The following is a 27,350-nucleotide window of genomic DNA, read 5'->3' as shown; positions in this document are numbered from 1 at the left end:
AATCTGAAGTGTTTTATGTCCTCCTGCATGTCCTTTATATGCTTATGTATAAATATACTAATTCATGTCTACATATAACAGGTAGTATGCATACACAGACTAATAAATTTTTAACATCTGAAACATTTTGAAAGGTGCAGTCTCACTGTAAAAATGGAGATAATAATATTATGTACCTCACAGGCCAGATGAGAACTGGAAGGGTTAATATACATAGCATGCAGAATAATAACTAGGGTAGAGCAAGGGCTAGTTCACCATTTACTCCTTGTCATCATTATCATTACTGACACAGGATGAAAAGACCAAACCACTCCGAGATGTTCATTGGGCCACATTCTCTGCCAGGCACCAGGAGTTCTAGGATGAACAAGACACACTGAGGCCCTACCCAAATGACACTTCCTTCCCTGTAGGATGGCTAAATGTTAAACAGAGAAACACAAAAGTGCCATCTAGAATAATGGTTATGAAAGAAAGGGACTGAATGGTCTGAGAGAGAAATGTGTATGAGGCGGCCAGCTGTGATGTCCTCCTGCTCACGGAGAGCAAGAGCATCGTTTACAGATGGCTGTGGGGTAGATGATGCAGGCTGTGGCCAATAAGCACCTGCCCAGATGGAACTCAAACCATGGACGGTGTAGTGTGACCAGCACTGGGCTCCTAACCAGTAACCTCAGACCCCATTCATGAAAATACTCTTTCAACTCACCTCTCAAACTATGTCCTTGTTACTCATTTATTCATATATTCCTGGTTTTAACAAACATATACCTGTTAACCATGTGTATTATGCATATATAATGTAAAGGCTATTGAGGCCCACACTATAGGACCTTAAAGTATAGCAGAGTACCTCCAGTGGCTCACTTCCAAACCCCAAACAATCCACCACTGAAATCAAAATTATATATTCACTTAACATTTACTTACAAATGAAGCTGAGTTGGCTCTAAGTACCATATTTCATTAAATCTAAGCCACCACCATTTTAAGAAACACAACTAAATACTAGTTTGAAAAGAAATGCTGCCAATTTAATATAAGATATCATCAATTATAAGACACATCCCAATTTCAGAAATGCTACAATGTCAAAAAATGTGGGTCTACGGCAACAAAATGCCCATTCTTTGGTGAAATGAAATTGCTTGCTTATGCTTAGAGAAATTATTTTCACATCCCCAACTACATTTCTATAGGAAAACAAGGTTGAGGTCAGAAAATCAAGCCATTTTCTCATGGCTACATTGATACCTTTAGATTGAGACCATTCTGCATTTCTAAAATAAAGATTTGGTTACTTATATGCAATAACAACAGATACTAGGTATCAGAAACATCACTGCTGAGGTTCCGCTTTTTCAAACTACACATCTAAATGTCTTCCCAATTCCAAAAACGGCCTACACAACTTGGCAAACACATGAAAAAGGCAGGTGGCACCTCTGAGCAAAGCAGTAACCTTCTCAACAAGCCAGTGAGGTTGCCAAAAAAAAAAAAAAAAAAAGAAAGAAAGAAAAATCAGAGCTTCAAAAAAGAGGCTTAAAGATCACATGGTATGTATTTAGCAGAAAGGGCACTGTAGATTCAGAAGACCTGAGCTCTAGTACCCATTCTGATATTGGTTTGGAAACTTTTGGGGCTTATATTCACATCTGCCAAACAAAGGTATGGGACCAGTTGATCTGTGAGGTTCACTTTTTGGCAACAAAATACCTTAATTCTGAAGTTCAAAAATACTGGCTCTTGAATAGACATTTTTCCAAAGAATACATGCCAATGGCCAACAAGTACATGAAGAGGCACTCAACATCATTAAACATCAGGGAAATAGAAATCAAAGCCCTGCTGAGATTTCACCCCACATCTGTCAGATTGGCTAGTACCAAAAAGACAAGAAACAGTGTTAGTTGTATGCCTTTACTAGGACTGTTACTGGTGCAGCCACTATGAAAAACAGTATTGAGGTTCCTCAAAATATTAAAAATAGAACTGTCATATGACCCAGCAATTCTACTTCCAAATATTTATCTGAATAAAACAAAAACACTAATTTGAAAAGAACCCCCACAGGGAGTTCCCGTTGTGACTCAGCAGGTAACAAACTCAACTATTATCTGCAAGGATGCTGGTTCTATCCCTGGCCCTGCTCAGAGGGTTAAGGATCCAGTGCTGTCAGGAGCTATGGTGTAGGTCGCAGATGCAGCTTGGATCCTGAGTGGCTATAGCTGTGGTGTAGGCCAGCAGCTGCAGCTCCCATGTGACCCCTAGCCTGGGAACTTCCATGTGCCGTAGGTGCGGCCCTGAACAAAAAAAAGAAAAGAAAAGAAAAAACCCCCCATGTTCATTACAACATTAGTTATACTTGCCAAGATATGGAAACAACCCAAGTGTACATCAATAGATGGATAAAGAAAATGTGGCATATATATCAATAAGCACACACAGATACACAATATAGAACATTATTCTGCTGTAAAAAAGAGGAAATCTTGCCATTTGTGACAACACAGATGGACCTTGGGGACACTACAAAGTAAAATGAGACAGAGAAAGACAGATACCATATGATCTCACTTATATGTGAAATCTAAACAAAACGAAACAAGAAAAACACAAAACTTGAGCTCACAGGTAAAGAACAGATTGATGGTTGCCAGAGTTGCAGGGGGATGAGGGCCAAGTGAAAGGTACAAACTTCCACTTAGCAAATATGGTCATGAGAATGTAATGCACAGCATGGTGACTATAGTTAATAATACTATATTGCATATTTGAAAGAGCAGATCTTGGGAGTTCCAGTGTGGCACAGGTTCAATCCTTGGCCTTCGAACTTCCACATGCCATGGGAGTGCCCCCCCCCCGCCCCAAAAAAGAGAAGGAGTAGATCTTAAAAGTTCTCATCACGGAGTTCCCATCATGAATGAACCCGGCTAGCATCTATGAGGACACGGGATTGATCCCTGGGTTCATTCAGTGGATTAAGGATCCAGTGTTGCTGTGAGCTGTGGTGTAGGTTGCAGATGTGGCTCAGACCCCGAGTTCGGCAGCTACAGCTCCAAATGGACTCCTAGCCTGGGAACCTCCATATGCCAAGAGTGTGGCCCTAAAAGGACAAAAAAAAAAGTTCTCATCACAAGAAACAAAAATGTGTAACTACGTATGTTGATGGATGTTAACTAGACTTATAGTGGGGATCATATCACAATATTATCACATAATATCAAAATATTATGTTTTACATCTAAAACTAGTATAATGCTTCATGTCAATAAAAGTAAAAAAAATACTGTTCCCTATTTATTCTCAAAAACCCAATTTATAGGAACTACTGGCTCATGTTTAAAACAACCTTGTAAAACAACTTTATACTTCTTGAAAATCACCATTTCAATTTCAGGTGCTTAGGAAATCTTTAAACTTTCTCATAGAAGAAATCTTTCTTATTTTTCATTTAATTTTCTCCCACTACTTCAACTAGGCTCTCTTTTTTCATAGGAACTGATTTTGTTGTCATTGTTTGCTTAGGAATTTCTAAATATTCTAGGATGCCACCAAAGGGTCTCTGGAAGGCATCTACAAGTATTTAGGGTTTTTTTTTTTCCTAACTCAAATCAACATTGTAACACTTATGACCTTCAGCACAAAATGTACCATCAATTAAAGCTGAAGACAATAGAAGGAACAAGATCCCCTAGCAACTCTAGTTGTATTGCTAACCCCAGAGCCAAAATAATTTGTGATCATCTTTAAAAAAAAATAGTTTGCAAGATGATATTGTTGCGGCTGCTGTTTTTCTCGCAGGATTGGTAGTGGGCTTGGAAATATGGCATGGGAGAAAAAGCTGTGGGTCAGAGGTTTTTAAACATGAACCCTGCAGTTTGCAACCTCTCTGATATAGGAGATACTTTGGTTTATACCTCAGATCTCTCTATTAATAACAGCTAATCACATGAGTAGGATAAATGAAGGCCACTCTAGCAACAAGAAGATAACTAGATGATCTCTTAAGGCCTCAAGATTCTGAAAGTCTAGGAATAAAGTTGTTCCAGTTCTGCAAGAAAAGTATTGTTAAGTATTGCTAAGGGTGGATTCAAGATCCTGACCTTTTAGACATCTTTCTTTCTTCTCTAGACTCTCCTAAGACAGCAGACCTCTGAGGCAAAGATTCAGAAACTCAAACAAGCAAGATGCCAGAAGATAAAGACGTGGGTATAACCAATCCCTTTTCTCTTTCTGCCTACAACACCCTCAATTATTTTTTTAAGCTACATAATAAAAATCTCCAGAAAACTTTCTTCCTACTTACCGAAGTTTAGCCTCAAGTGATCTGGTAGCTAAGCATAGCTATAGAGTGTACAGTCATAGCCGTACACTTTTAGAATGCAGTATTCTCAGTAAATTAAGTCTCATCCAATATTCAGCACTAGCAATAAGATGACAAGCAAAGTAGAAGAAAGAGAAAGAGAAGAAAACTTTGGTTAAGTGCCTGTTACACCCCAAGTGCTTTATATAAAGTGTTTCATTTTTTCTGCATAGTGAACCCAGATCATCCTGTACTTCATTTCTAGGATGCACATTTTCTTTCACTTTTTAACATTCTTTAAATCAGGATGCAACGGACAACCAATGGTGTGTCACAATTTTAATCAGCAACCATTTTCCACCATTAGTGGCGGACAAATCAACAGTGCATCTTACAAGCGATGGTATCTCTGGGTCACTAAAATATGGTGTTATTTTCCTGGGATTTGAAAGAGAAATGGAGAAACAGATTTAGAAACATGCCTCTGAGTTACTACATAGACCGTATAGCACTAGCCAGACTTCAAATTTGATGTGGCTGATTCCAAAGTCTTTTCCTACACAACCTACCTAACAACCACTGAGACTTTGAACAAGAATTTTCAATAGTCAGCATTACCAGCAAGCGTGGGTATTAAGTTTTCAGGAACTGAAGGATTCACACCGCGTGGTGGAGATATAACTTGGTTAAGGTCCCAGCCTAAGCTTCTAGTTTTCTGCGCTATGCGGACTCCCGGTGCAGAACCCACCCTAAAATCTACTGAAAAGGACAATTAACGATGTAGGACCCTGCCGCACAAAGCTCAGCTTCACCCTCCAATTTCCTACTGATCTCCTACTCCTACCTCTCAACCCACTCACCCTTCCAGCTGAGCTCATCCTGGACCACCTCTCCAAAAGAACAATTCTAGATGCAGCCCTCATCCCACCACTCAGCACCGCGGGATCATGGGCGTGCTCCCCGGTCTGCAGGGCTCCCAGACCCGAATCCTGGCTCAATAACTCTATGTCCCCACCCGAAACATCCAGCTAAGCTCCCTCCATTGCAAAGGGTCGCGGATTTGGGCCCCCGCCGAGGTCCCGCCCCGGAGGGCCCAGCCCCGGCCTAGACCGGGGCGCGAGGTCCAACGAGGCCGGGAAGCCGCGGAGGCTCGGAAAGAGCGCCCCAACCGGACTCACGGAGGAAGGAGCGCGAGAGGAGGCGGGCGGCGGCAAGGCCGCTGCTGCCAGAGGCCATGGTGGCGGCGGCCGGGGCGGCGACGAGGGCTGCGGTCATCCGCCAATGACACTCCTAGGCCCCCTGGAATCGGGCAGGGGCCGAGGCGCGAGAAGGAAGAGGGTGGCCAGAGCATTTGCCGGTATAACTTTCTCTCTGCAGAGGCCTCTTTACATCACACTCCGCCTCCGAAGGTGGAGAAGAAACAGCCATCCTAATGCAGACGTGTACAATAACTCGGCTTTTCTCTGGAAACGTGGGTTTGATTCTATATTAATTGTAACGGCAGCTCAGGGGAAACCCCACTGAAGCTGGACGGCGCAAGACGTTGTGGGAAATGTAGTTCGATGGCTACAGCTTGTTAGTGGTTTAGGGGGACCTTACGGAAGGGAAGGGGAAAGCAGAGAGTCAAGGGGGAGGGCTGTCAAAAGGCGTGAGGAAACAGTGAGGCTGAAATAGGAGTTTTAACTAAGAACCCCCCCCCCCCCCCATCTTGGCTAGAAAGACAGCTGCAAGCCTTTCCAGCTAGGCTCTGCCTCATACCACCTTTCTTGTAATAATGTAGCAACTGTGTGCCCTATGTCCGAGTCCGCAGCCCTGCTAATCCTGTAGCTAGCATTGCTTATCAGTTCTGCTTCTGTAACCTTGCTTGCTCAGTTTCTTAGGGAGGAACACTGCTTGTGGAAGGGGGGAGGGCCGGGATGCTTACATGGGAAATTCAAGACCTTATAATGTATAAAATTTGCTGAGAACAAAGACCTGGTGCTCAGACTCTGGAGGTGACTCATCTGAGCCCACACTGGTGCTGAATAAACCTTGCTTTTCCGTGTCTCTGAGTGCCGTTTGTCTCCTTCCACTGCCACGGTTTTTGCCGTTTCTGCAACAAGGGAGGTGAAAATTGCTGTGCAGGAGTTCCCGTCGTGGCGCAGTGGTTAACAAATCCGACTAGGAACCATGAGGTGGCGGTTCCGTCCCTGCCCTTGCTCAGTGGGTTAACGATCCGGTGTTGCCATGAGCTGTGGTGTAGATTGCAGACGCGGCTCGGATCCTGCATTGCTGTGGCTCTGGCGTAGGCTGGCAGCTACAGCTCCGATTAGACCCCTATCCTGGGAACCTCCATATACCGCAGGAGTGGCTCACATAAAGGCAAAAAGACAAAAAAAAAAAAAATTGCTGTGCAGAACCTTCCATGTCTCTTCCAAAGCCCAGGTGCAGACCTCTCATCATTTCCCCATCTACCATACGGAGAGGGTGAAACTCCTTACCGCCTGCCTTTGTGAAGACCAGAAAAATTACAGAAGTTAAGAGTGAATCTGAACTCCGTAGTGAAGATAAGGATATGACAGCAAAGACCAAAAAGCTACCTTACTGGCACTTAACTTCTTGAAATGTGGAAATTTCATTTAAACAGGCTAATAATAAATGTTCACATATTGAGATATAGAAATCTGGCTTATACTTGAGATAACTTGAATTTGGTGCTAAAATAGCCTGTTTGTGGTCCAGCAAACATATGTTGTACATCTGCTTTAATTATTAGAGAAAAGGACGCATTGACCACAAATAAAGAATGTCCATGTGAAAAAATAAACATTAGGAGTTCTCTGTGGCTCAGGAGGTTAAGAACTCTACCATAGTGTCTGAGAGGATGTGGATTGGGTCTCTGGCCTCGCCCAGTGGGTTAAGGCTGTGTGGGTCACAGGTGTGGCTCAGATCTGGTATTGCCTGTGGCTCTGGTGTAGGCCTACAGCTGCAGCTCCAATTCAGCCTCTGGCTTAGGAATTTATATATGCCATAGGTGCAGCAGTAAAAAGGAAAAAAATTAATAATAAAGATTAGGTGCCTCTCTTTCTGGGACACCAATGCTGGTACTATGTCTGGAATCTTCCCCAAAAAAATAAATAAATAAATGTAAGAATTTTGTATATGGTCAGGATTAAGTCAAGATTGGATTTAATTAAATAAATGAATTTTGTTATCAACAGTAAGCTGACATAAGACTATAGTTTGGTTTTCTCTCTCTCTTAAGAGAACAAAGAATTCTTGCTACCATTCAAATTCTATCAGGGGCTTCTAGGTAGGTTCAGTATGAAGACTCATTTTAAGTAGCAAGACTTCTGAGCACTCACACAATAGTTATTTGAATTGCTAAAATGCGTGATAACAAAAAATATAATATGGATATGATTTTAATGAATTTTTCTTTTCACAAGGACCAGGATTTTAGTTTGTTTCATACACTGATGTATTTTTGGCACCTAGAACAATGCCTGGCACAAAGAGAGAACTCAGTATTTACTGAATTGAACTGAGCCAACATATAAAAGGAAAACCAGGAGTTCCCATTGTGGCACAATGGAAATGAATCCGACTAGTAACCATGAGGTTCTGGGTTCGATCCCTGGCCTTGCTCAGTGGGTTAAGGATCTGGCGTTGCCGTGGCTCGGATCTGGCGTTGCTGTGGCTGTGGCTTAGGCTGGCAGCTGTAGCTCAGATTAGACCCCTCTCCTGAGAACCTCCATATGCCATGGGTGTGGCCCCCAAAAAGAAAAAAATTAAAAATTAAAAAAAATAAAAGGAATACCATATACATTTATTTCTGGAATCCACACACAATGTTTGATGCTCCTAAGCGTATTTCATTTGTGAATAATAACTACAGCTCCACCCCAGTTCTTTTTTGTTGTTGTTGTTGTTGTTGTTGTTGTTGCTATTTCTTGGGCCGCTCCCGCGGCATATGGAGGTTCCCAGGCTAGGGGTTGAATCGGAGTGTAGCCACCGGCCTACGCCAGAGCCACAGCAACGCGGGATCCGAGCCGAGTCTGCAACCTACACCACAGCTCACCGCAACGCCGGATCGTTAACCCACTGAGCAAGGGCAGGGACCGAACCCGCAACCTCATGGTTCCTAGTCGGATTTGTTAACCACTGCGCCACGACGGGAACTCCTCCACCCCAGTTCTATAGCCCATCAGTGGGAGACTATTGCACCAGATACAAACTATACAATTTTTCTCTTTTAAAAATTTTATTGGAGTGTAGTTGACTTATAATCCTGTATTGGTTTCAAGTGTATAGCAAAGTGAATCAGTTATACATATACCTATATATCCATTCTTTTCCTAAATAGGTTATTACAGAATATTGAATAGGTTTCCCTGTGCTTTTCAGGAGGTCCTTGTTAATTATCTATTTTATATACAGTAGAGTGTATATGCTAATCCAAACCTCCTAATTTAACCCTCTCCCCCATGTTTCCCCTTTGGTAACCATAAGGTTGATTTTGAAATCCGTGAGTCTGCTTTGCAAATAAGTTCTTTTGGGAGTTCTCCTCTGGCCCAGCAGGTTAAGATCTGGTGGTGTCACTGCAGCTGCTCAGATCTCTGCTGCGGCACAGGTTCAATTCCTGGCCCAGGATCATCTATCTACATGCCATTGACACAGCCAAAAAAAAAAGGGTTTTGTATCATTTCTAATAGATTTCACACATAAGTGATATCATGTGATATTTGTCTTTCTTATACCATTTATCTTTGTAGGAAAATTGACAGATCTGGGTTCAAATTCCAACTTTACCACTGGCTCTGTGACCTCTAGAGTCTCAGGTTTTCTCACTGAGATAGTGAAGAAACTCCCTAGCTTATAACAGTGTTATGACCAGTTAATGCATTAATATGTAGAATTTTTAATACCTGTAAGCTTTCAATAAATGGTAGTTATTATCATTTAAGATAAGAACTTTCTTCTTCACTTGGGGAGGTGATATTTTGAAGTGGTTAGTGATGTGAGTAACCAGATGTGGGATAGGACAGTCCTGTTTGGCAACAATCCCAAAGCACCTCCACATGAGTGGGGCACCTAGAAGTTACACCTTTCCTGACTTGGATAAGTGGTGTTGCGACTTGTCTTTGGATTCTCACTCGCACTCCCCTGCAGCTCCAACAAGCAAAAAACTGGAATTCCTTGAATGAGGGAAATCTTTTGAGTCATGAATTGTCAGTTTAAAGTTCTGGAAGAGAGCTCCTAACCAAAAAAAAAAAAAAAAAAAAAAAAGGCATTAAATCCCAGGCTAACTACCTGCAGAAATTTACAAGCCCACCTCATGCACTGGAGTACATCTGGTCAAAGAAAGCTCAGGAAAACTTGAGTTTGGATGGCAGACCTAATCTAGAGATTAATGTCTGCTTCCTGCCTGGAGAATTCTAGGCAGGTGTTGGCCAGAGAAGCCTTCATTGGCAGGCAGGGAAATATTTGATGTGGCAAGATGTGTAATACTCTCATGGCTGAAATGTATGCCAGAGAAGCTGAGCTTCCCCCTAAAATGACCACCCACTGGGGCAAGAAACCCTGGAATGAAGGGCCGTGGAGGACCCCTCCCCCAGCCCTCACGAGCAGGAGAGGAAGAGGGATTTACTGGAGGTCAGTGAAAGAGCACACAACTCACATCAGAATACTGTGCAGATGGAGTCCCCTAGTCAGGGGAGGAGCAAAGGAGCAGAGGAGGTACTGAAAAACCCACCTAGAGCCAGAAACCCAGAGCATGTGGACCGTCAGTAGAGCACCTCAAATAGCACCATAAGAGAGATTTTATACAAACCTCACCCCACCCCTGCAGGCCAAGAACAGGGGAGTGAAGGGGAGGCAGAGTAGAAAGAGAAGAAAAGAGATCTTGGTTCCTTCCAACTGCAGACTGGGGAGCCACAGATCATAGTTGACCTGGGAGTGGAGAAGGTGCTTTGTGTTAGGTAGACAACTGAAGTTTTAAATTGGATTGAATGGGACTTATAATCATTCACTTTTTGAGCATTTTTTATTAAAGTATAGTCAATTTACAATGTTGTGCCGATTTCTGCTGTACAGTCAAGTGACTCAGCCACACACACACACACATTCCTTTTTTATATTATTTTCCATCATGATCAATCCTAGAAGACTGGAAATAGTTCCCTGTGCTATGGAGTAGGAACTTATTGCTTATCCATTCTAAATGTAATAGTATAATTATTCATTTTTATTATTTTTAATAAACTATATGTTATTTATTTATTTATTTTGCTTTTTTTTTTTTTAAGGCCTCACCCGTGGCACATAGAAATTCCCAGGCTAGGGGTCAAATTGGAGCTACGGCTGCCGGCCTACACCACAGCCACAGCAACATGGGGTCTGAGCCACATCTGCAACCTACAGCACAGCTCACAGCAACTCCAAATCCCCAATCCACTAAGTAAGGCCAGGGAACAAAGCCGCATCCTCACGGATACTAGTCGGATTCATTTCCGTTGAGCCACAACAGGAACTCCTAATTATTCTTTTTTTTTTTTTTTTTTTTTGTCTTTTTGCCTTTTCTAGGGCTGCTCTTGCAGCATATGGAGGTTCCCAGGCTAGGGGTCCAATCGGAGCTGTAGCCACTGTCCTACACCAGAGCCACAGCAATGCAGGATCCAAGCTGCATGTGTGACCTACACCACAGCTCATGGCAACGCCACATCCTTAACCCCCTGAGCAAGGCCAGGGATCGAACGGGCAACCTCATGGTTCCTAATCGTATTCATTAACCACTGAGCCACGACGGGAACTCCTGATTATTCATTTATTCCCACAGATCAGAATTCGAAAAGTACAAAAATATTATATTGTGATAAATCTCCCTTCCACCTGTCTCCCCATCACCCAGCTCTCCCCAGGGGAACTCATTATTATCCATTTTCTTATGTATCTTCCAGATCTATTTCTTGTATATACAAATATACACATATATCCATCCCCTCACCCCCATCACCATTCTGTGTTGCCACTAATGTGGGAGGAATCGAGGACAACTAGGACTTATGAGCAGGGCTGGTGCCAGAGTCAGGAGACTAGCAGTCAAGGTGACTAGTGTTCCTGGTGGCGGAAAGAGGGTGAAGGAGCACTCTGGGGGTCCCTCTATAAGGCCACTAATCCCATTCAGGAAAGTATCACCCTCATGACCTAATTTCCTCCCAGTGATCCCACTTCCTAATACCATCACATTGGAGTCTAGGGTTTCAACATATGAATTTGGGAGAGATAAACATTCAGAGCATTGAAGCTAGGCCTTCAACTTCTTTCTGGAAAAAAAAAAAAAAAAAAAAAAAAAAACTGCCTTCTGAAGTGAAAAATAGCTTCTTTATCCCTAGTGATATAAGTACACTTAAAGAGAATTACATTGCAGCCAAGAGAGGCTCAGGCCTCTGGGGCTGATGAGCCAGTCTAAGCCCTTAAGCCCCATTGTAGGTATCACTCATTCCTTCATAAAACATCGAGAACAGGGAGCTTGTATCCTTGGCTTTTTTTTTTATGGGGCATGGTACCAGATTTCAGACAAAGTTTCTGCTTTTGGAAAATGGGGAGATTATTTTCATCTGAATACAGCTTCAAGGAGAGATGGAATCTCACAGCACGTTTTTGTTTGTTTGTTTTTGTCTTTTTAGAGCCACTCCCGGGGCCTACGGAGGTTCCCAGGCTAGGGGTCCAATCGGAGCTATAGCTGCCCATCTATGCCACAGCCACAGCAACATGGGATCTGAGTCACGTCTGCAACCTGCACCACAGCTCATGGCAACACTGGATCCTTAACCCACTGAGTGAGGCCAGGGATTGAACCTGCATCCTCATGGATATTAGTCAGATTCATTTCTGCTGAGCCATGACAGGAACTCCTACCTTTTTGTTTGTTTGTTTGTCTTTTGAACCCAGCATGATTTTAAGAAAGAAGCAGCTAACACCATGGGCTCTGTGATGTGAGCAGAGGCAGGCTATGTCCCTCTCCCCTTACAGGGACTGGCACCGCTAGTTTATCTGTCTTTTCTAAAGAATGAGGATGAAGAACTTTCTGACATGCACTTACGGGGCCTTCTTTGAAGGGTTATAACAACTCTGAAGGGGAGGTGTTGTCTGCATTGTACCCTTACAGGAATGTCAATAGCTTTGACCTCTCCTTTGGAAGAAATGGCTTCCAAATATAACTTCTTTTCCACATACTTGAGCCCTGGGGCAGATTCGGTCTCCTAGGAAGCAGACTCTGAATACCCCCTGCAGGACAACCCTGGGGACTAACTCTTGTTGAAGAGAAATGACAGAGCAGGATTGGGCAGAGAGGGCGAGGTCCAGCTGCAGGGCAGGCCCAATGGCAGGCATGGCCAATGCCCTTCAGAATTGCATTGGCCATTGAACCAGGCAGGATGGCCAGGCCTCTATGCCCATCACATGGTCTTCACTGTGGGTGAGCAGCCCTGAGAAGGGCATGATCCAGATCCAGGAAATTCCTGAAAGGATTGGAGGGTGGGGCAGACAGCTGAAGACTCCACCAAGAGTACTCCCAAGAGAAGGGCAGCATGTCTGAAGGGGAATATGGGTGGCTCATCATAGTATGTACCAGATGTCCCTTCCAGGGAGAAGTTTGACAAGAAAGCAGGAGTCCTCAGCAGAACCAATAAAAGGGTGACAGCTTGGTCTGGGTGTCCCTCCTTTCCCCACACTGTGACCCTCTCCTTCTGAACACTGACTCCCTCCCTGTCTTTCTCTCTCTCTTCCTTCCTTTCTTCTTTCTTTCTTGCCACACCCATGGCATATGGAATTCCCAGGCCAAGAACTGAATCTGAGCAGCTGCAACCTACAATGCAGATGAAGCGACACAGAATCCTTTAACCCACTGTGCGGCCGCAGTGGGATTCCTAACCTACTGTGCGGCAGTGAGAACTCTCATGACTCCTTTCTTTTTCCCTAGACAGCCAGTGGGTTGTGCTGCCCAGGCCTAGACCAGCCATTCTCACAATGTTTCTCGTTGTCCTGAGAAACAGAGCAACGCTGTCTCCTAGGGATTAGGGACACTAGGACTATGGCCTCGTTTCATAGACAATCCCTCCTAAATTACATGTTTGCATTTTAACAGAGTTTGCCAATGTCTTCACACAAATAAGTGATTCATGCTGAGAATTTCTGGAATTACAGCCAGGAAGACTGTTTTTTCACCCTTCTCTGATCTTTCTAGGATAACTTTCCTTCTTCATCAGGTACACCTAAAATTTTTCTCTCTTTCTCTTCTTTCTTTCTTTTGCTTTTTTGCTTTTGAGGGCCACACCTGCAGAATAAGGAAGGGGGTTGAACTGGAGCTGTAGCTGCTGGCCTACACCACAGCCACAGTAATGCAAGATCCAAGCCGTGTCTGCTACCTACACCACATCTCGTGGCAACACCGGATCCTTAACCCACTGAGCGAGGCCAGGGATCGAACCCACAACCTCATGGTTCCTAGTCAGATTCATTTCTGCTGTGCCACAGCAGGAACTCCCTTCTCTGTCTTTCTTTGATGTCTGTGTGTGCACATGTGTGTCTGGGTTTACTTTTTGATTTTGTGTGTGTGTGTGTGTGTGTGAAATGAAAATCAAGTTACCAGGAAAGAGCAAGTTTTCCAGAGACTCTGGAAGAAAGCTGAAGACACTGTGACTTTGTGTCCCACTGCAGCCTAGTGGAGGGGCAAGGAAGAGACCCAAGGAGTTTCTTTGCTCAGTGGTTAACAAACCCAACTAGTATTCATGAGGACTCGGGTTTGATCCCTGTCCTCGCTCAGTGGGTTAAGGACCCAGCATTGCCATGAGCTGTGGTGTAGGTCAAAGATGGGGCTCAGATCCCAAGTTGCTGTGGCTGTGGTGGAGGCCAGCAGCTACAGCTCCCATCAGATCCCTAGCCTGGGAACCTCCATATGCTGCAGGTGCAGCCCTAGAAAAGACAAAAAAAGAAAAAAAAAAAAGAAGAGACCAAAGAATTAGTACTGAAAGGAGAGAAAAGCAGAGCCCTGAAGCCTAAGGAGAGGAAAGATGAAGGTTTGGGGGAAGCTAGTACGGCCTGAGAAAGGACTCCAAGGTGGAGGAGAAGGACCCATGTTCTTAGAAGACAAAGGACTTTATGGAAACAACTCCAAAGACTACCAGGCTCTGGTTCAGGCCCATCACGCATTTGTATTTAGCATTTTCCTAGCTGGGGGATCTGAAAATCGCCATCCTTACTGAGGCTTTATGTAACTGTGAAATAAGTGGGTATGTTGGGTTTGAAGAACAATACCACCTGACAGAAGTTGAAAGGGTCTGCGTGGATCCAAATGGATGCAGGTCCTTCCCATTCTATTCTGGAACATTGTCTAATATGCCCACCAGACTGTTATTTAATTCTCTAGAAGGATGAACCTATATTTATCTTTGTTTCCTGTTTAATACAAAGGCAATATACTTGTTCATTATGCATTTTACATGTAATTTCTACTTTTGGATTTGTTCTTCTCAGTATCTTCCAAATGTTCGCCCAGGTTAACACATTACTTTTCTAACTGGAAAGAACCATCAATCATTTGAGGTTTTATGGATGAAAGGAAGTGATTAGGACCCAGACTCCGTGACACTCTGTGTTAGCTTATAGATTTTTGTCTGGTAGAGATGCAAATTGTTTCTATTCAGCAGACAAATAAACCCCTTGGGAGTTCCCATCACGGCTCAATGGAAATGAACACAACTAGCATTCATGAGGACCGGGTTCGATCCTTGGCCTTGCTCAGTAGGTTGGGGATCTGACGTTGCTGTGAGCTGTGGTGTAGTCGCAGATGCGGCTCAGATCCCACATCGCTGTGGCTGTGGTGCAGGCCAGCGGCTACAGCTCCCATCTGACCCCTTGCCTGGGAACCTCCATATGCCACAGGTGCAGCCCTAAAAAGACAAAATAAATAAATAAATAAACCCCAAAGTTTTATCACCCTACTGGATATTTTCCAGTTTTATATGTCACTTGGAAATCTCTGTGGCTTGGTTTCCTCACTTGCAATAGGGGTAATAATTGTATCTATCTCTTAATTTTTTATGTGGATTAAATGAGATACATCACATAAAATCATTAGAAAAGAGACTAGTAGATAGTAAACACTCAATAGATGCCACCCATTATCATCACAGGCTTATTTAATTGAAAAAATCTGGGGCACATCCTTCCAGCATAATGCAAATAAGTCACGAGGGTTCGTCTCGCTCCAGGCTTACATCCTCCAACCAAATTGTCTACTGAGATGTTGCTTCTGTCTTAGTTTCTGTAGCAAGCCCATTGGGACTAACTACTTGGAAAGACTTGCATCCACTTGCCAGTGCAGGTATCAGTGGGGTGGGCAGAGGTGGGCAGCAGGCATCCCAAGCAGAGGCAAAGCCACAGAAGTGACTCTGTACACGGAACCTTGTCTCGTAATCGTGGATTAAGGCCCTAAAGTCATACACCAACCACAATATCCCTGCTTATTTCTATTCATAATTTTAACCTGTGACTTTCAAGTGCTTAATTAATAACAATTAACGCGGTGTTTTCCTTAAAAATGATTCCCTGCAGAACATGATGGAAAATAGTATGAGAAAAAAGAGTGTATATATGTATACACACACGTATATATACGTACATATATGTTTGGGTCACTATGCTACACAGCAGTAATTGACACAATACTGTAAATCAAATATATTTTAGTTTAAAAAAATTTTAGGCGATCCTGGTGTGGCTCAGAGGGTTAAGAATCTGACATAGTGTCCATAAGGATGCAGGTTCAATCCCTAGCCTCACTCAGTGAGTTAAGGATCCAGCATTGTGCAAGCTGCAGCATAGGCTGCTCGGGTCTGGCATTACAATGACTGTGGCATAGGCTGGCAGCTGCAGCTTGGATTTGACCCCTAGCCTGGGAACTTCCATATGCCACATATGCGGCCATGAAAATAAACAAATGAATCACAACAATTTTTTAAATTTAAAAATGATTCCCTATGAACTTAGCCCAAAGAGAAATAGGATGAAATGGTAAATAAGAAAGAAACAAGATTTATATTGAAAAGCAAATAAAATTATCTTCTGCTTGTCCACCCACTGCTGTTGAAAGGGACATAGCTCACAAACATACAGACCAGAATACACATGAACTTCACTATCAGACAGTCCAGAGCTCAGATCTCTGCTCTGACACTCACAGCAGAATCACCTTGGGACAATCACCTAATCTCTCTGAGTCTCAGATTCCTCACTTGCATTTACTGAGGTTCAAGCAGCAACTCATATGCTCTGGTTTGTTCCTCATGTGCAGCAAATGGCAAGCAGGTCAGACATTCAAGTCTATCTCCTATACCAAGCCTCTTGACACTTAGGACTCTCTTAAGGGAAGGAAATGACCCATCTGGCTCTGTTACTCTGACAGAGGTAGCAGAGGTTCATGGAAGCCCCTGTTCTCAGGCAGCACTGCTAAACCCCCCTCTCCCACTGAGCAGTGCCGTAGCGTAACCAACCAGGATTCCTGGCCTCTTTAATCAATAGAAATTGATAAGAGGCCAGGCAGGAACATTCAGGCAAGGCAGGATCCTGCTGTAGCAGATAGGAGTAAAAAACAAACAATAGGTTCCCTTGCTTGCTTGTTTGCCAAGGAGGAGGGGTCAAGCTGTTTCCTTATATGGGGCGAGGGTAGAGGCAAGTCCAGGGAGCAGGCCAGAGGGTGGCTTAGGTAGTCTTTGAACTCTTAGGTGGCATTGTGTGCAGGGGGCATGCGTAGGACCCTGCTTTTGCTTCTGACACCCTACTTTTGCTCTTGACTTTTCAGAAGTGGCAGTTGGTTTTTTAGTTTTTCTGTATCTTTTTGCCCATAATTTATTCCAACTGCAGTTATTTTTAGTCCCATATATAAACATATATTTTTTAATTTTGTTGCTCCAGGAGAGGTTTGTCCAGGTGCAAGCATGGCAGCCACTACGGCAAAGGGTTCCGGGTTCCAGGTCCCAGGTCCCAGCCTGTCTCAGTAGCGATCACAGAATATTGGAGCAAGGTTGGTTCAGGCACCTACTACTTCTACACCTGCCTCTAAGAGAGGTCAAATCCTATGGCCCCAGCCTGGTCCATCCCACTGGTCTAAGGGAAAGCTGTTTTCAAAGGATGCTGGATAATTTCCAATGCCATGACACAGGTGGCAATTTACTTTCCTAAAGAAGAGGGAACCCCCCTCCACCGCACTCACAAACACCTTCACAAAATTCAACCTCCAGAGCGTTTTCCTCTTGTATGACTTTCAATGTGGATCATAACACCTATCTCACACGGTTATTATAAGGAACAGAAGCAACAACCCAAACACAAAAAATACATTGCACACTTCTTGGCACACGAAAGGCCCTTGGTCAATGTTAATTCTCCTTCCCTCTGATCCAACTAGTTTATTTTTATGGTGGTATTGGAGCTGATATTTAAGGAATGTCTCCAGGTAAAATAGATGACCAAAAGTTTTGAATCTTCCTGAAAGTGAAATAAAACCAGACAGCCACTATTGTATCAAGCTATCAAATAGCATCATCTCAAGTGAGGAGCTGAGAGCAGATTGTGTTCCTAGAACCCTAAACCAGTTTGGGGAGTTCTTGTAGTGACTTAGCAGGTTAAGAACCCAACATAGAGTCTGAGGAGATGCACGTTGGATCCCGGGCCCTGTTTAGTAAGTTAAGGTTCTAGTGTTACTGTGGCTGTGGCTGCAGCTGCAGCTCCAATTAGACCCCTTGCCCAGGACTTCCATATGCTTCAGGCATGGTTGTTAAAAACAAACAAACAAACAAAAAAAAAACCCAAAACGGAAAGAGAAACACGCACACACAAATAGCCTGGAACTCTGTCCAGCCCAAATACTGCCGTCTCACTCATGACAGGCAGTAACCCCAGAGTCACAGCTCTGTTCTCTCCAACAACCACTGTCCAGGAGACCGCTCCTCTGGGCAGACTGGAACCTCACTAATCAGGTCCTGGCAGACGTGGCTCTGAATGACACTCCAAGCATTGCTGTCAATTTGTTCTCCTTGTCGGAAGCAATCATAGTGTTCTGAACACAACCTCCATGAAAGGAATCTGGGAAAACGTCCAAACCTCCCTGATTTGCTTTCCTGCCTGCGGGATTCAGGCTCCCCTTTTCTTTGGGGGAAAAGGTGACATCTTGAGCAAGGATGGAATTTTAGGCTTCCCACCTGGCCTTTTTTAACAGGGGTGGGGATGGGGCCGTTTTTTTTCCCCAAGGTGTTTGGCTCAAGCAGGGTGGTGTCTTAGTCCATTCAGGCTGCTACAAAAGAACACAATAGACTGGGTGGCTTATAAACAAGAGACATTTATTTCTCACAGTTCTGGAGGCTGAGAAGTCCAAGATCAAGGTACTGGGGGATTCAGTATTTGCTGAGGGCCTTCTTCCTGGTTCACAGACAAATGAGTCTTCACATTCCAGAATCTTCAATCACCACAGGATAAATGCTTGTGAGATACTGGGTTTTCAAAGAGGTTAAAACTCTGACTTTGCACAAGGATATCAATTTTGTGAGATAAGGTAGAAAATTTTTATCTTAATTGTTAGCACTTATCCCTGAAAACTTCTGAGACTTCATCCCAAACCTTTTTTCTGCCTCAGCTCCAATTAGAGATATTAGCTTATCCTACACATATCTACTTGACATTGCTCAAACATATCTTAACATTTTCCACACTTCTGTACCTTGGCTTTAATTATAAAATATGAGGATCCTGTAACTAAGCAAGGTCCTTCCCCCATATCCTCTGCTTTAGCTCCTCTCTGAAGTATAACATATATCTTGTTGGAGGTTTACAGGAACATTGCGGCTTGACCTCTGTGGACACGTAAAAGAACAAAGAATTTCTTCACCAAGAAGTCTGCCACAACCAACCATGCCCCTCCCTCACCTTGCCTTTAAAAATGTTTTGCAATTTTGGTTCGGGGAGTTCAGGATATGATGGGGCATGATCCACCGTCTCCTTGCATGACCCTGCAATAAATTTTTCTCTGTGCCAACCTCCAACATTTTGGTTTGTTTGGCCTCACTGTGCGTCAGGCATGTGGACCTGAGCTAACGATCCCCACGGCTTGAAGGGCCATCCGTGAGAACTATGGCTTCAATGGTGCCAAAATAAATTTGAAATTCTAGGAACATGTAAAAGGTCCTTTAACCCTCTCCCACCCCCATCATCAACTCTTCAGGCTGCCCTTTAGTGGTGTCACTCACCTTTAGCCTGCAGACTGTCTGCCAATCTCTGGCTTTCTCCACCTCAAACTGCCTGCTGTTTATTCTGACCTGCTGCCACTGGATACAGCTGGGGGAGAGGCGGGAGGGCACATGCACCCTGTGATTGCCCAAGGCCTTAATCTGCTTTTCCACTAGGGGCTGGAGAGAATCAGGAAAGGGCCTCCAAAGGTAGGTGCCTAGAGCTTGATAAGGAGCTGAATTACCTTGTCTGTGGGTTAATAGCTAACTAGCCTGCCTCCTTACAGACTCGGTTATCTTCCAGATTTGCAAGGCTGTTTGCCTTTCCCATGGCAGGAAAGGAGGCATCTCCTTTCACTGCAAAGGCAATAGAAGAAAAAAACATCTAGGAGACAAGAAACCAAGATGCCAAAGGACATCCGTTCTGCAGAACTATCTGAGTGTTCCCTGGATTCAGTGGTTAGGAAGGAATTTAATGATTAGAGCCGTTTACTCAACAAATATTGATTCAGGGTTGCCTGTGGACCAAACCCTTAGAGGTGAGCTGTCAAGGTGAGCAAAGGAGGATTTCTGACCATGAAAGGCCTCCAGCAGGGGGAGACAAAGAACAGCCAGGCCACAGGTCTGATATTTATTGTCTCCCAGGTTTTTACTTCTCTTTCTTTATTACTCCATCACCAAGGACAGAAGTCATGGATATGGTCTGGGAGTCACGAATCCTGGGATTTGGGTCCCGGTACTGATTAAGACTTTCAAAGGTACAACGTATTTTTTGTGTCCATTAAATGGCAACATGCATTGCTGCCCCTCCTATTGTCCAGAACTGTTTTTATTTTATTTATTTACTTATTTTTATTGTTGTTTCTGTTTGTTTGTTTGTTTTATGGCTGAACCCTCAGCATATGGAAGTTCCCAGGCCAGGGACTGAATCCAAGCCGCAGTTGTGGCAATGCTAGATCCCGTAACCCACTGTGCCAGACCAGGAATGGAACCTGTGCCTCTGCAGTGACCCAAGCTGTGGCAGTTGGATTCTCATCCCATTACACCACAGTAGGAACTCCATGTCCAGAACGGTTTTGTTAAATGTGAACAATAATAGAGAGTGCCATGTAAATGTAGGATCTGATCTTATCTGAATGCTTGGAACTCCAGCACACCAGGTATAAGTGGCATGGGCTGGAAAATGAATGAATAAGAAAACCCGACTTATCCTTGACTGCTTGAGAAACTGCAGTGTTATTCAGTGCCTTGTACCCACACTTCCTGTTGTATCTGTGGATGACAAAAAGTAATTCTTGCAGAGCCAATGAGCCATAGCCTCTGATATTTAGATGAAGGACACAGAACCCAAGTTTATTTCCTGCATGAAAGCCACAGACAACATAGGAAAGATTTGCTGCTACATCCAAAGCTCTTGGAGACACTCAACGAATGAAGCTAATGATGTTGGCTATGAATTAGGGGCATTCAGGGCCTGCCCTTGATGAAACCTTGATAGACTTTCTTTTTCTTTTTTCTTTTTTTTTTTTTAATTTTTTTAAGACTACACTTGTGGCATATGGAAGTTCCCAGGCTTAAGGGGGTTGAATCGGAGCTGCAGTTGCTGGCCTACGCCATGGCCACAGCAGCATGGGATCTGAGCCACATCTACGACCTACATCACAGCTCAGGGCAACTCTGGATCCCTGACCCACGAGTGGGGCCAGATATCCAACCCGAATCCTCAAGGGTACTAGTCAGGTTTGTCACTGCTGAGCCACGATGAGAACTCCAAAATCCTGCTAGACTTCCACAAATGTGATTTGGGTCCAGTGGAAGAAGCAGCCAGAGGGTAAGGACTGGGCCCCTTTCCTAGGTCAGCAGGAGAACTACATCAACACTGACAGCCTGTGGCTGAGTTTCTGATGACACTCTGGGCCTGGCACTAAGTCCCTGTCTATGAGGAAAGCAGAAAAGAGAGAAAAGTGAAATCTCTGGGGACAGAGACCCCTGCTCTAGGACATCATGACCCCGTGGGATGTTTGTATGGTCAAAGCTATCTTTTTAAGGGGTTCCATTTCTTGTCTATGTTAATTGACACACACTCTAAAGACTCCAGCCCACTTTTATACTCAGTTTCATGAATATAAATTGGGTACTCTGTTCTTAGACATGAAAAGAAAATTGCCTAAGAAAGTAACTCGGATGATTATCATTAATTATTTAAATAGTTCTCAAAAGTTTAGTCTGCCTTTCCCCACCAGTCATAAGACAGGAGGTACCTTTTATATTTATACGGTTGATAGTTTTTTAAAAACTACTTTATTGAAGTATTCATTCAATAAAATAATCAAAGAATTAACCTGCAAGTTAACTTCTGCATGGCAAAATGATTCAGATATATATATACACACATTCTTTTTCATATTATTTTACATTATGTTAATATCCATTAACACCGTAGAATATTAAATACAGCGTGCTTTACAGTAGGACTTTGTTCTCTATCCATTCTATATATAATTGTTTGCAGTTGCCAATCCCCAACTCCCAACCCATCCCCCCACCCTGTACAGTTGATTTGAACACCACGGGCAGAAGTCTCAAATCAAGGTGTTGGCAAAGCCACATCCCTACCAGAGGCTCTAGAAAAGAATCCTTTCGTCTTCCAACTTCTAGAGGTCACCCTCATTCCTTGGCTCAGGGTCCCTTCCCTCGTCTTCAAAAGGCATCACTCCAACTTCTGCTTCCTCCATCCTACGTCTTTTTCATACTTTGATTCTCTGGACTCCCTCTTGAAAGGATCCGGATTACACTGGGCCCATCTATATAATCCAGGATAATTTCCCCTATCTCAAAAGATCCTTAATCACATCTGTGAAATCCATTTAGGCAGGTAAAAAGAAACCTGCCAAACTGGTTCTCAGAGTGATTGTACCTTTTTGGAATCCCATCAGCAGTGGGTGAGGGTTCCAGTTTCAGCTATATGTTTAACATCGTTACCTGCTTACTTTGGTTCCTATGGCAGAAATGGTCCATGACATAGCATCTTTTGGCCTATCCCTCTTTGTCAATAGAGCCTTCATTTGGGAAGGGAAGCGGGTAGGCACATGTTTCCGGCCCTGGGTAGTAGATCATGATGGTCTCAAGTCATTTATGACAATTCTGTTCCCTATCTTCCCAGCCTTCCTTTCAGCTGGATGTAACCTTCAGACCCTATTCTGACCATTGAGACAAAAAGAGAAAGCTAATCTAATGTAGAGGCTTCTGGGAGAACTTTTGCTTTCCTGCTATAAAGAGGCAAATATATCCTTTGACCTATTCCCTTCTTTCTCTCTGGAAGTGGACCTGGTGGCTGGGACTGAAACAACCCTATTGCCATCGCAATGAAAAAGCCAAGAGAATCTGACATTAATGACCCCAACAACCCTATTTAATTAAGCCACTCTTAATTGGGGGTTCTGTTACGTGCTAATGAACACAGTCCTAACAAATACAGACTTTCTCCTTCCCTGCTATGTGGAAGGCTAACACTGTGAATTAATGCTCAGAATTTTTCTTTCTTCTCTTGGTCTTTTCTTTGAGGCCCAAATATTTATTTCAAACATGTGCATCCAGGTTTTATTTCAGGGGAAGACACGGTTGTGAGTGTTGAAGCAATGTGAGTGTGTTCTGTGTCTGGTGAAAGCACCCAGCATGCACTGAAATCTCATCTTTTAACCTTCATAAGTTGTGCAATCCTTATTTTAAACAGGGGGAAAAGCTGACTTGGAAAATTTCTGGGTATAGAATATAGATTAAAAAGGCAGATGTGTAGGAAGAGACAATGCCACTCATGAGGCACACCAGGACAATATGATTTCAAAGGACAGAAAGTCTATTCAAACTTAATGCTTTTTTGAAAAAGTGGTGGAATTTCAGAGTTCCCATCGTCATGCAGTGGAAATGAATCCTACTAGGAACCATGAGGTTGCGGGTTCGACCCCTGGCCTCGTTCAGTGGGTTAAGGATCCAGTGTTGCCATGAGCTGTGGTGTAGGTCACAGACAAGGCTTGGATCCTGTGTTGCTGTGGCTATGGTGTAGGCCGGCAGCTATAGCTCTGATTCGATCCCTAGCCTGGGAACCTCCATATGCTTCAGGTGTGGCCCTAAAAAGCAAAAAAGCAAAAAACAAAAACAAAAACAAAAAACAAAAAACCTGGTGGAATTCATTGACTCACACAACCAAACTGGAAAAAGCAAAGATACTTTAAAGATAATGGATCTTGGCATAAATGCCTTTGAGACTCTAGGCTGAGTCCATTTCCCATTTGTGCATCTCAGTATGGCTAACTGCAGCCTTCCCTTTACCTAGAACAGGGCCTCCAGGAGCTCTGGACTCACCTTCTAACAGCATCGGGGCTAGAGAGGAGAAGAGGATTCTCTCTCCCAGATCCAGTTTTTGAAAACCAAGAGAAAGACTGATCATCCCAACTCAAATCACAGTCTTATCCCTCATGTTGTTTATCCCGTTTGAATATTTTGGTCTCTATCTTTTGTGTGAAGAGTCTTTCCTTATAGTGTCTAATAATTTGTAGTTGTCTGCTTATTTTTGCTTGTTTTTTTTTTTTTTTAGCCAGGTCCACAGGATGCTGAAGTTCCCGAGCCAGGGATCGAACTCATGCCACAGCAGTGTCCCTAGCCACAGCAGTGACAATGCCAGATCCTTAACCCACTAAGCCACCAGGGAACTCCACTATCTGCTTATAAGAAAGGGGTTGTAAAAACAGGACAGGAAACTCCACGCACCCAGATGGTGCTTGTTTACTGGAAGCAGCACTACAAGGTTGCTCTGACTGGACCACTTCATTGTAGAACCTCCACCATCCATATGTTCAGGTCTTTCCTCTTGGGCTGATCAGATTCCCCAGAAAAGATTCTCCCAGTCTCCTGCCCAGCAGGGTCTAACTACCAATGTTTTAAGATTAGGGTGTCTAACTCATCCTGGTTTGCTCAGGACTGTCACAGTTTTAAAACTGAAGCACTAATAGTCCCAGGAAAATTGAGATTGGTGGACATCCTAGTCACTGTTCTGGAAACTAAGTAGGGAAAGGGGGTTAGGTGACCTCAGCATCTTGTATGCACACATTCAGGTCACCCCACTATTCTCAGTATGGTGCCCCTCTCCCAAGTATGCTTAGCGTCTGTCAGACTAGAGACTGTTTTACCAATTCCAGGGGGAATAAGTTTCCAGTTATCTCCTGGGAAGGTGGAGGGTGGACTGGATCTGAAGACCTGACCATTTCCTGGACAGTCAACCAACCTTCTTGGTTAAGCCTCTATTTCCAGAGATGTCTCGTACCACTGATTCCAGAGTCTCTGGGAGATTCTGTTGTGTATATCATGGATATGATCATTCCTCACCACTGCTTAGAGTCTTTTTAGTGTCTGTTTAATCACTTAACACTCAAATTTTTGCTTTCCAGAATCCAAATTTCTTTTTTGCTTTTTTGGCCACACCCTCCGCATATAGAATTTCCCGGGGCCAGGGATCAAATTCCAGCCGCAATTGTGACCTATACCACAGATGCAGCAATGCTGGATCCTTAACCCACTGTGCCACAGAGGGAATAACCAGAATCCAAATTTTTATAGCTATTGTCTCTTTTCCCATTCTTCTAATTTCTCTAATTTTCTTTTTAACTTTTTTTGGCCACCCCACAACCTCTGGAGTTCCTGCCTCAGGGATCAGATCTGAGCCACAGCTGTGGCAATGCTGGCTGGATTCTTAACCCACTGTGCCAGGCTGGGGATCAAACTTGCATCCCAGCACTCCAGAGACACCTCCAAACCCCTTGGGCCACAGCAGGAACTCCTAATTTCTCTGAGTTTAGAACTTTAAAAAAATATTTTATGTAGGGACTTAGGGAGGAACAAAAGTAGTTGAGTATATTCAAAATGCCCCATTCGCCCTAAAGTCTACTAAAATAATATTTTCAAATATTTTTTAATCAAATACCTCAATGCCTTTGGCAATTTAAGCTTCAGAACTTTCTGCTGTTGTCCACTGTGTGTCACTATCGTCTTACCATTTGAAAATACTTCTTTCTTTTTTATTGAAATATAGTTGATTTACAGTATTTCAGGTGTACAGCAGAGTGATTCAGTGTCTTACACACATATTCTTTTTCAGATTTTTTTCCATTATAGGTTATTTCAAGATATTTAATATATTTCCCTGTGCTATACAGAAGATCCCTGTTGTTTAGCTATTTTATATATCGTAGTCTGTATCCGTTAATCCCAAATTCCCAATTTATCTCTCCCCTCTTTCCACTTCAGTAACCATAAATTTATTTTCTCATTTGTGAGTCTATTTTTATTTTGCAAATAATCATTTGTATCACTTTTTAAGATTCCACATATAAGTGATATTGTTTGATGTTTGTCTTTCTTTGTCTGACTTACTTCACTTAGTATGATAATCTCTAGGTCTATCCATGTTGCCACAAATGGCTTTCTTTCATTCTTTTTTATGGCTGAATAATATTCCACTGTATATATGTGCTACATCTTCTTTATCCATTGTTTATAATGTAGCATTTGAGAGAAATCCTGACTAATATTTTTAGGAAAAGTAAAGAGACTTTAGTAGATTTTCTAAATAAAGGGAAGTCATTTTCCTACTATTTTCAATGTTGTGCCACATCTAGAATCTCACCTTCAGTTCTAGGATCCATTTTTAGTGCAGAATACTAGGAGTTCCACAAAAATATCATACATAGGCTAAAGAAATTGGAAGATAGAGACAGAGGGATTCCAAGAAGGAAGATTAAGAGAAGAACATTTTTGCCTTCAAATATTACAAAAGAGATCATCAGGGCAGTTTGTAGGCCAGAAAGCAGATTTTGACATCTACCAAAAAAAGGCAGGGGGAGGGGTAGAGGAGAACTTACTGATAGTTAAAACTGTGTAACAGTGGCATTTAAGTCCCACATTTCCTATAACTGAAAGTGATCAAAGATAAGAAGCCCACCTTTTGAGCACCGTTTCTGCCTTGTGTATCCAGCAGACCTACTGGACACCAATTCTATTCTCTTTAATAGGACTTTCTGAATTAATTTTTAAAAAATTTTTAAAGTATAGTTGATTTACAATGTTGTGCCCATTTCTGCTGTACAGCAAAGTGACCCAGTTGTACATATATACACATTCCTTTTCTTATGTTATCTTCCATGACGGTCTACCCCAAGAGACTGCACATGGTTCCCTGTGCTATACAGTAGGACCTCATTGCTTATCCATTCTGAATATAATAGTTGGCATCTACCAACCCTAAACTCCCAGTCCATCCCACTCTCTCCCCCAACATTGGCAACCACAAGTCTGTCTCTATGTCTATGAGTCTGTTTCTGTTTTGTAGATAGGTTCTTTTGTGCCATAGTTTAGAGTCTACATATAAGTGGTATCATATGGTATTTGTCTTTCTCTTTCTACCTTACTTCACTTAGCATGAGACTCTCTTGTTGCATCCATGTTGCTGCAAATGGCATTATTTCATTCTTTTTTATGACTGAGTAGTATTCCATTGTATACACGTCCCACATCTTATTAACCCATTCATCTGTTGATGGGCATTTAGGTTGGTTCCATGTCTTGGATATTGTGAATAGCAGAACTTCCTGAATTTAGTATGCAATGAGCCACCTGAGAATTATTAAAATGAACCAGGTGGTCTGGGGCAGGATCTGAGATCCTGCAGCCTAACAAGCTCCCAGAGGATGCCAAGGCTGCTGGCTCATGAAGCACACCCTGAATAGCAG

General features: G+C 43.1%; 1 protein-coding gene and 1 long non-coding RNA gene across 6 annotated transcripts in view; one reads left to right on the top strand and one right to left on the bottom strand.

Annotated features, from left to right (window-relative positions):
- Positions 1-5,610, bottom strand: part of SUCLG1 (succinate-CoA ligase GDP/ADP-forming subunit alpha) — a 35,116-nt gene extending 29,506 nt beyond the window's left edge. For 2 of the 4 annotated variants that reach the window (XR_014839578.1, XR_014839579.1), the window contains exon 1: positions 5,488-5,566. Coding sequence is in view for 2 of the 4 variants with exons in the window: in XM_005655225.3 (XP_005655282.3) it covers positions 5,488-5,584 (97 nt within the window). In the remaining 2 variants the exon portion in view is untranslated. 4 annotated transcript variants of the gene reach the window in all.
- LOC146404708 (uncharacterized) overlaps positions 1-27,350 on the top strand; it is a 618,617-nt gene that overhangs the window by 157,070 nt on the left and 434,197 nt on the right. The gene's annotated exons all lie outside the window — the stretch shown is intronic.

The sequence above is a fragment of the Sus scrofa genome, chromosome 3, assembly GCF_054392235.1.
Source record: "Sus scrofa isolate SSC_HxYL_T2T_F1_AM1 chromosome 3, Sscrofa_HxYL_maternal_Yorkshire_Landrace_v2.0, whole genome shotgun sequence".
Taxonomy (NCBI): Eukaryota; Metazoa; Chordata; class Mammalia; order Artiodactyla; family Suidae; genus Sus; species Sus scrofa.
This window is presented reverse-complemented; position numbering and strand designations above follow the sequence as displayed.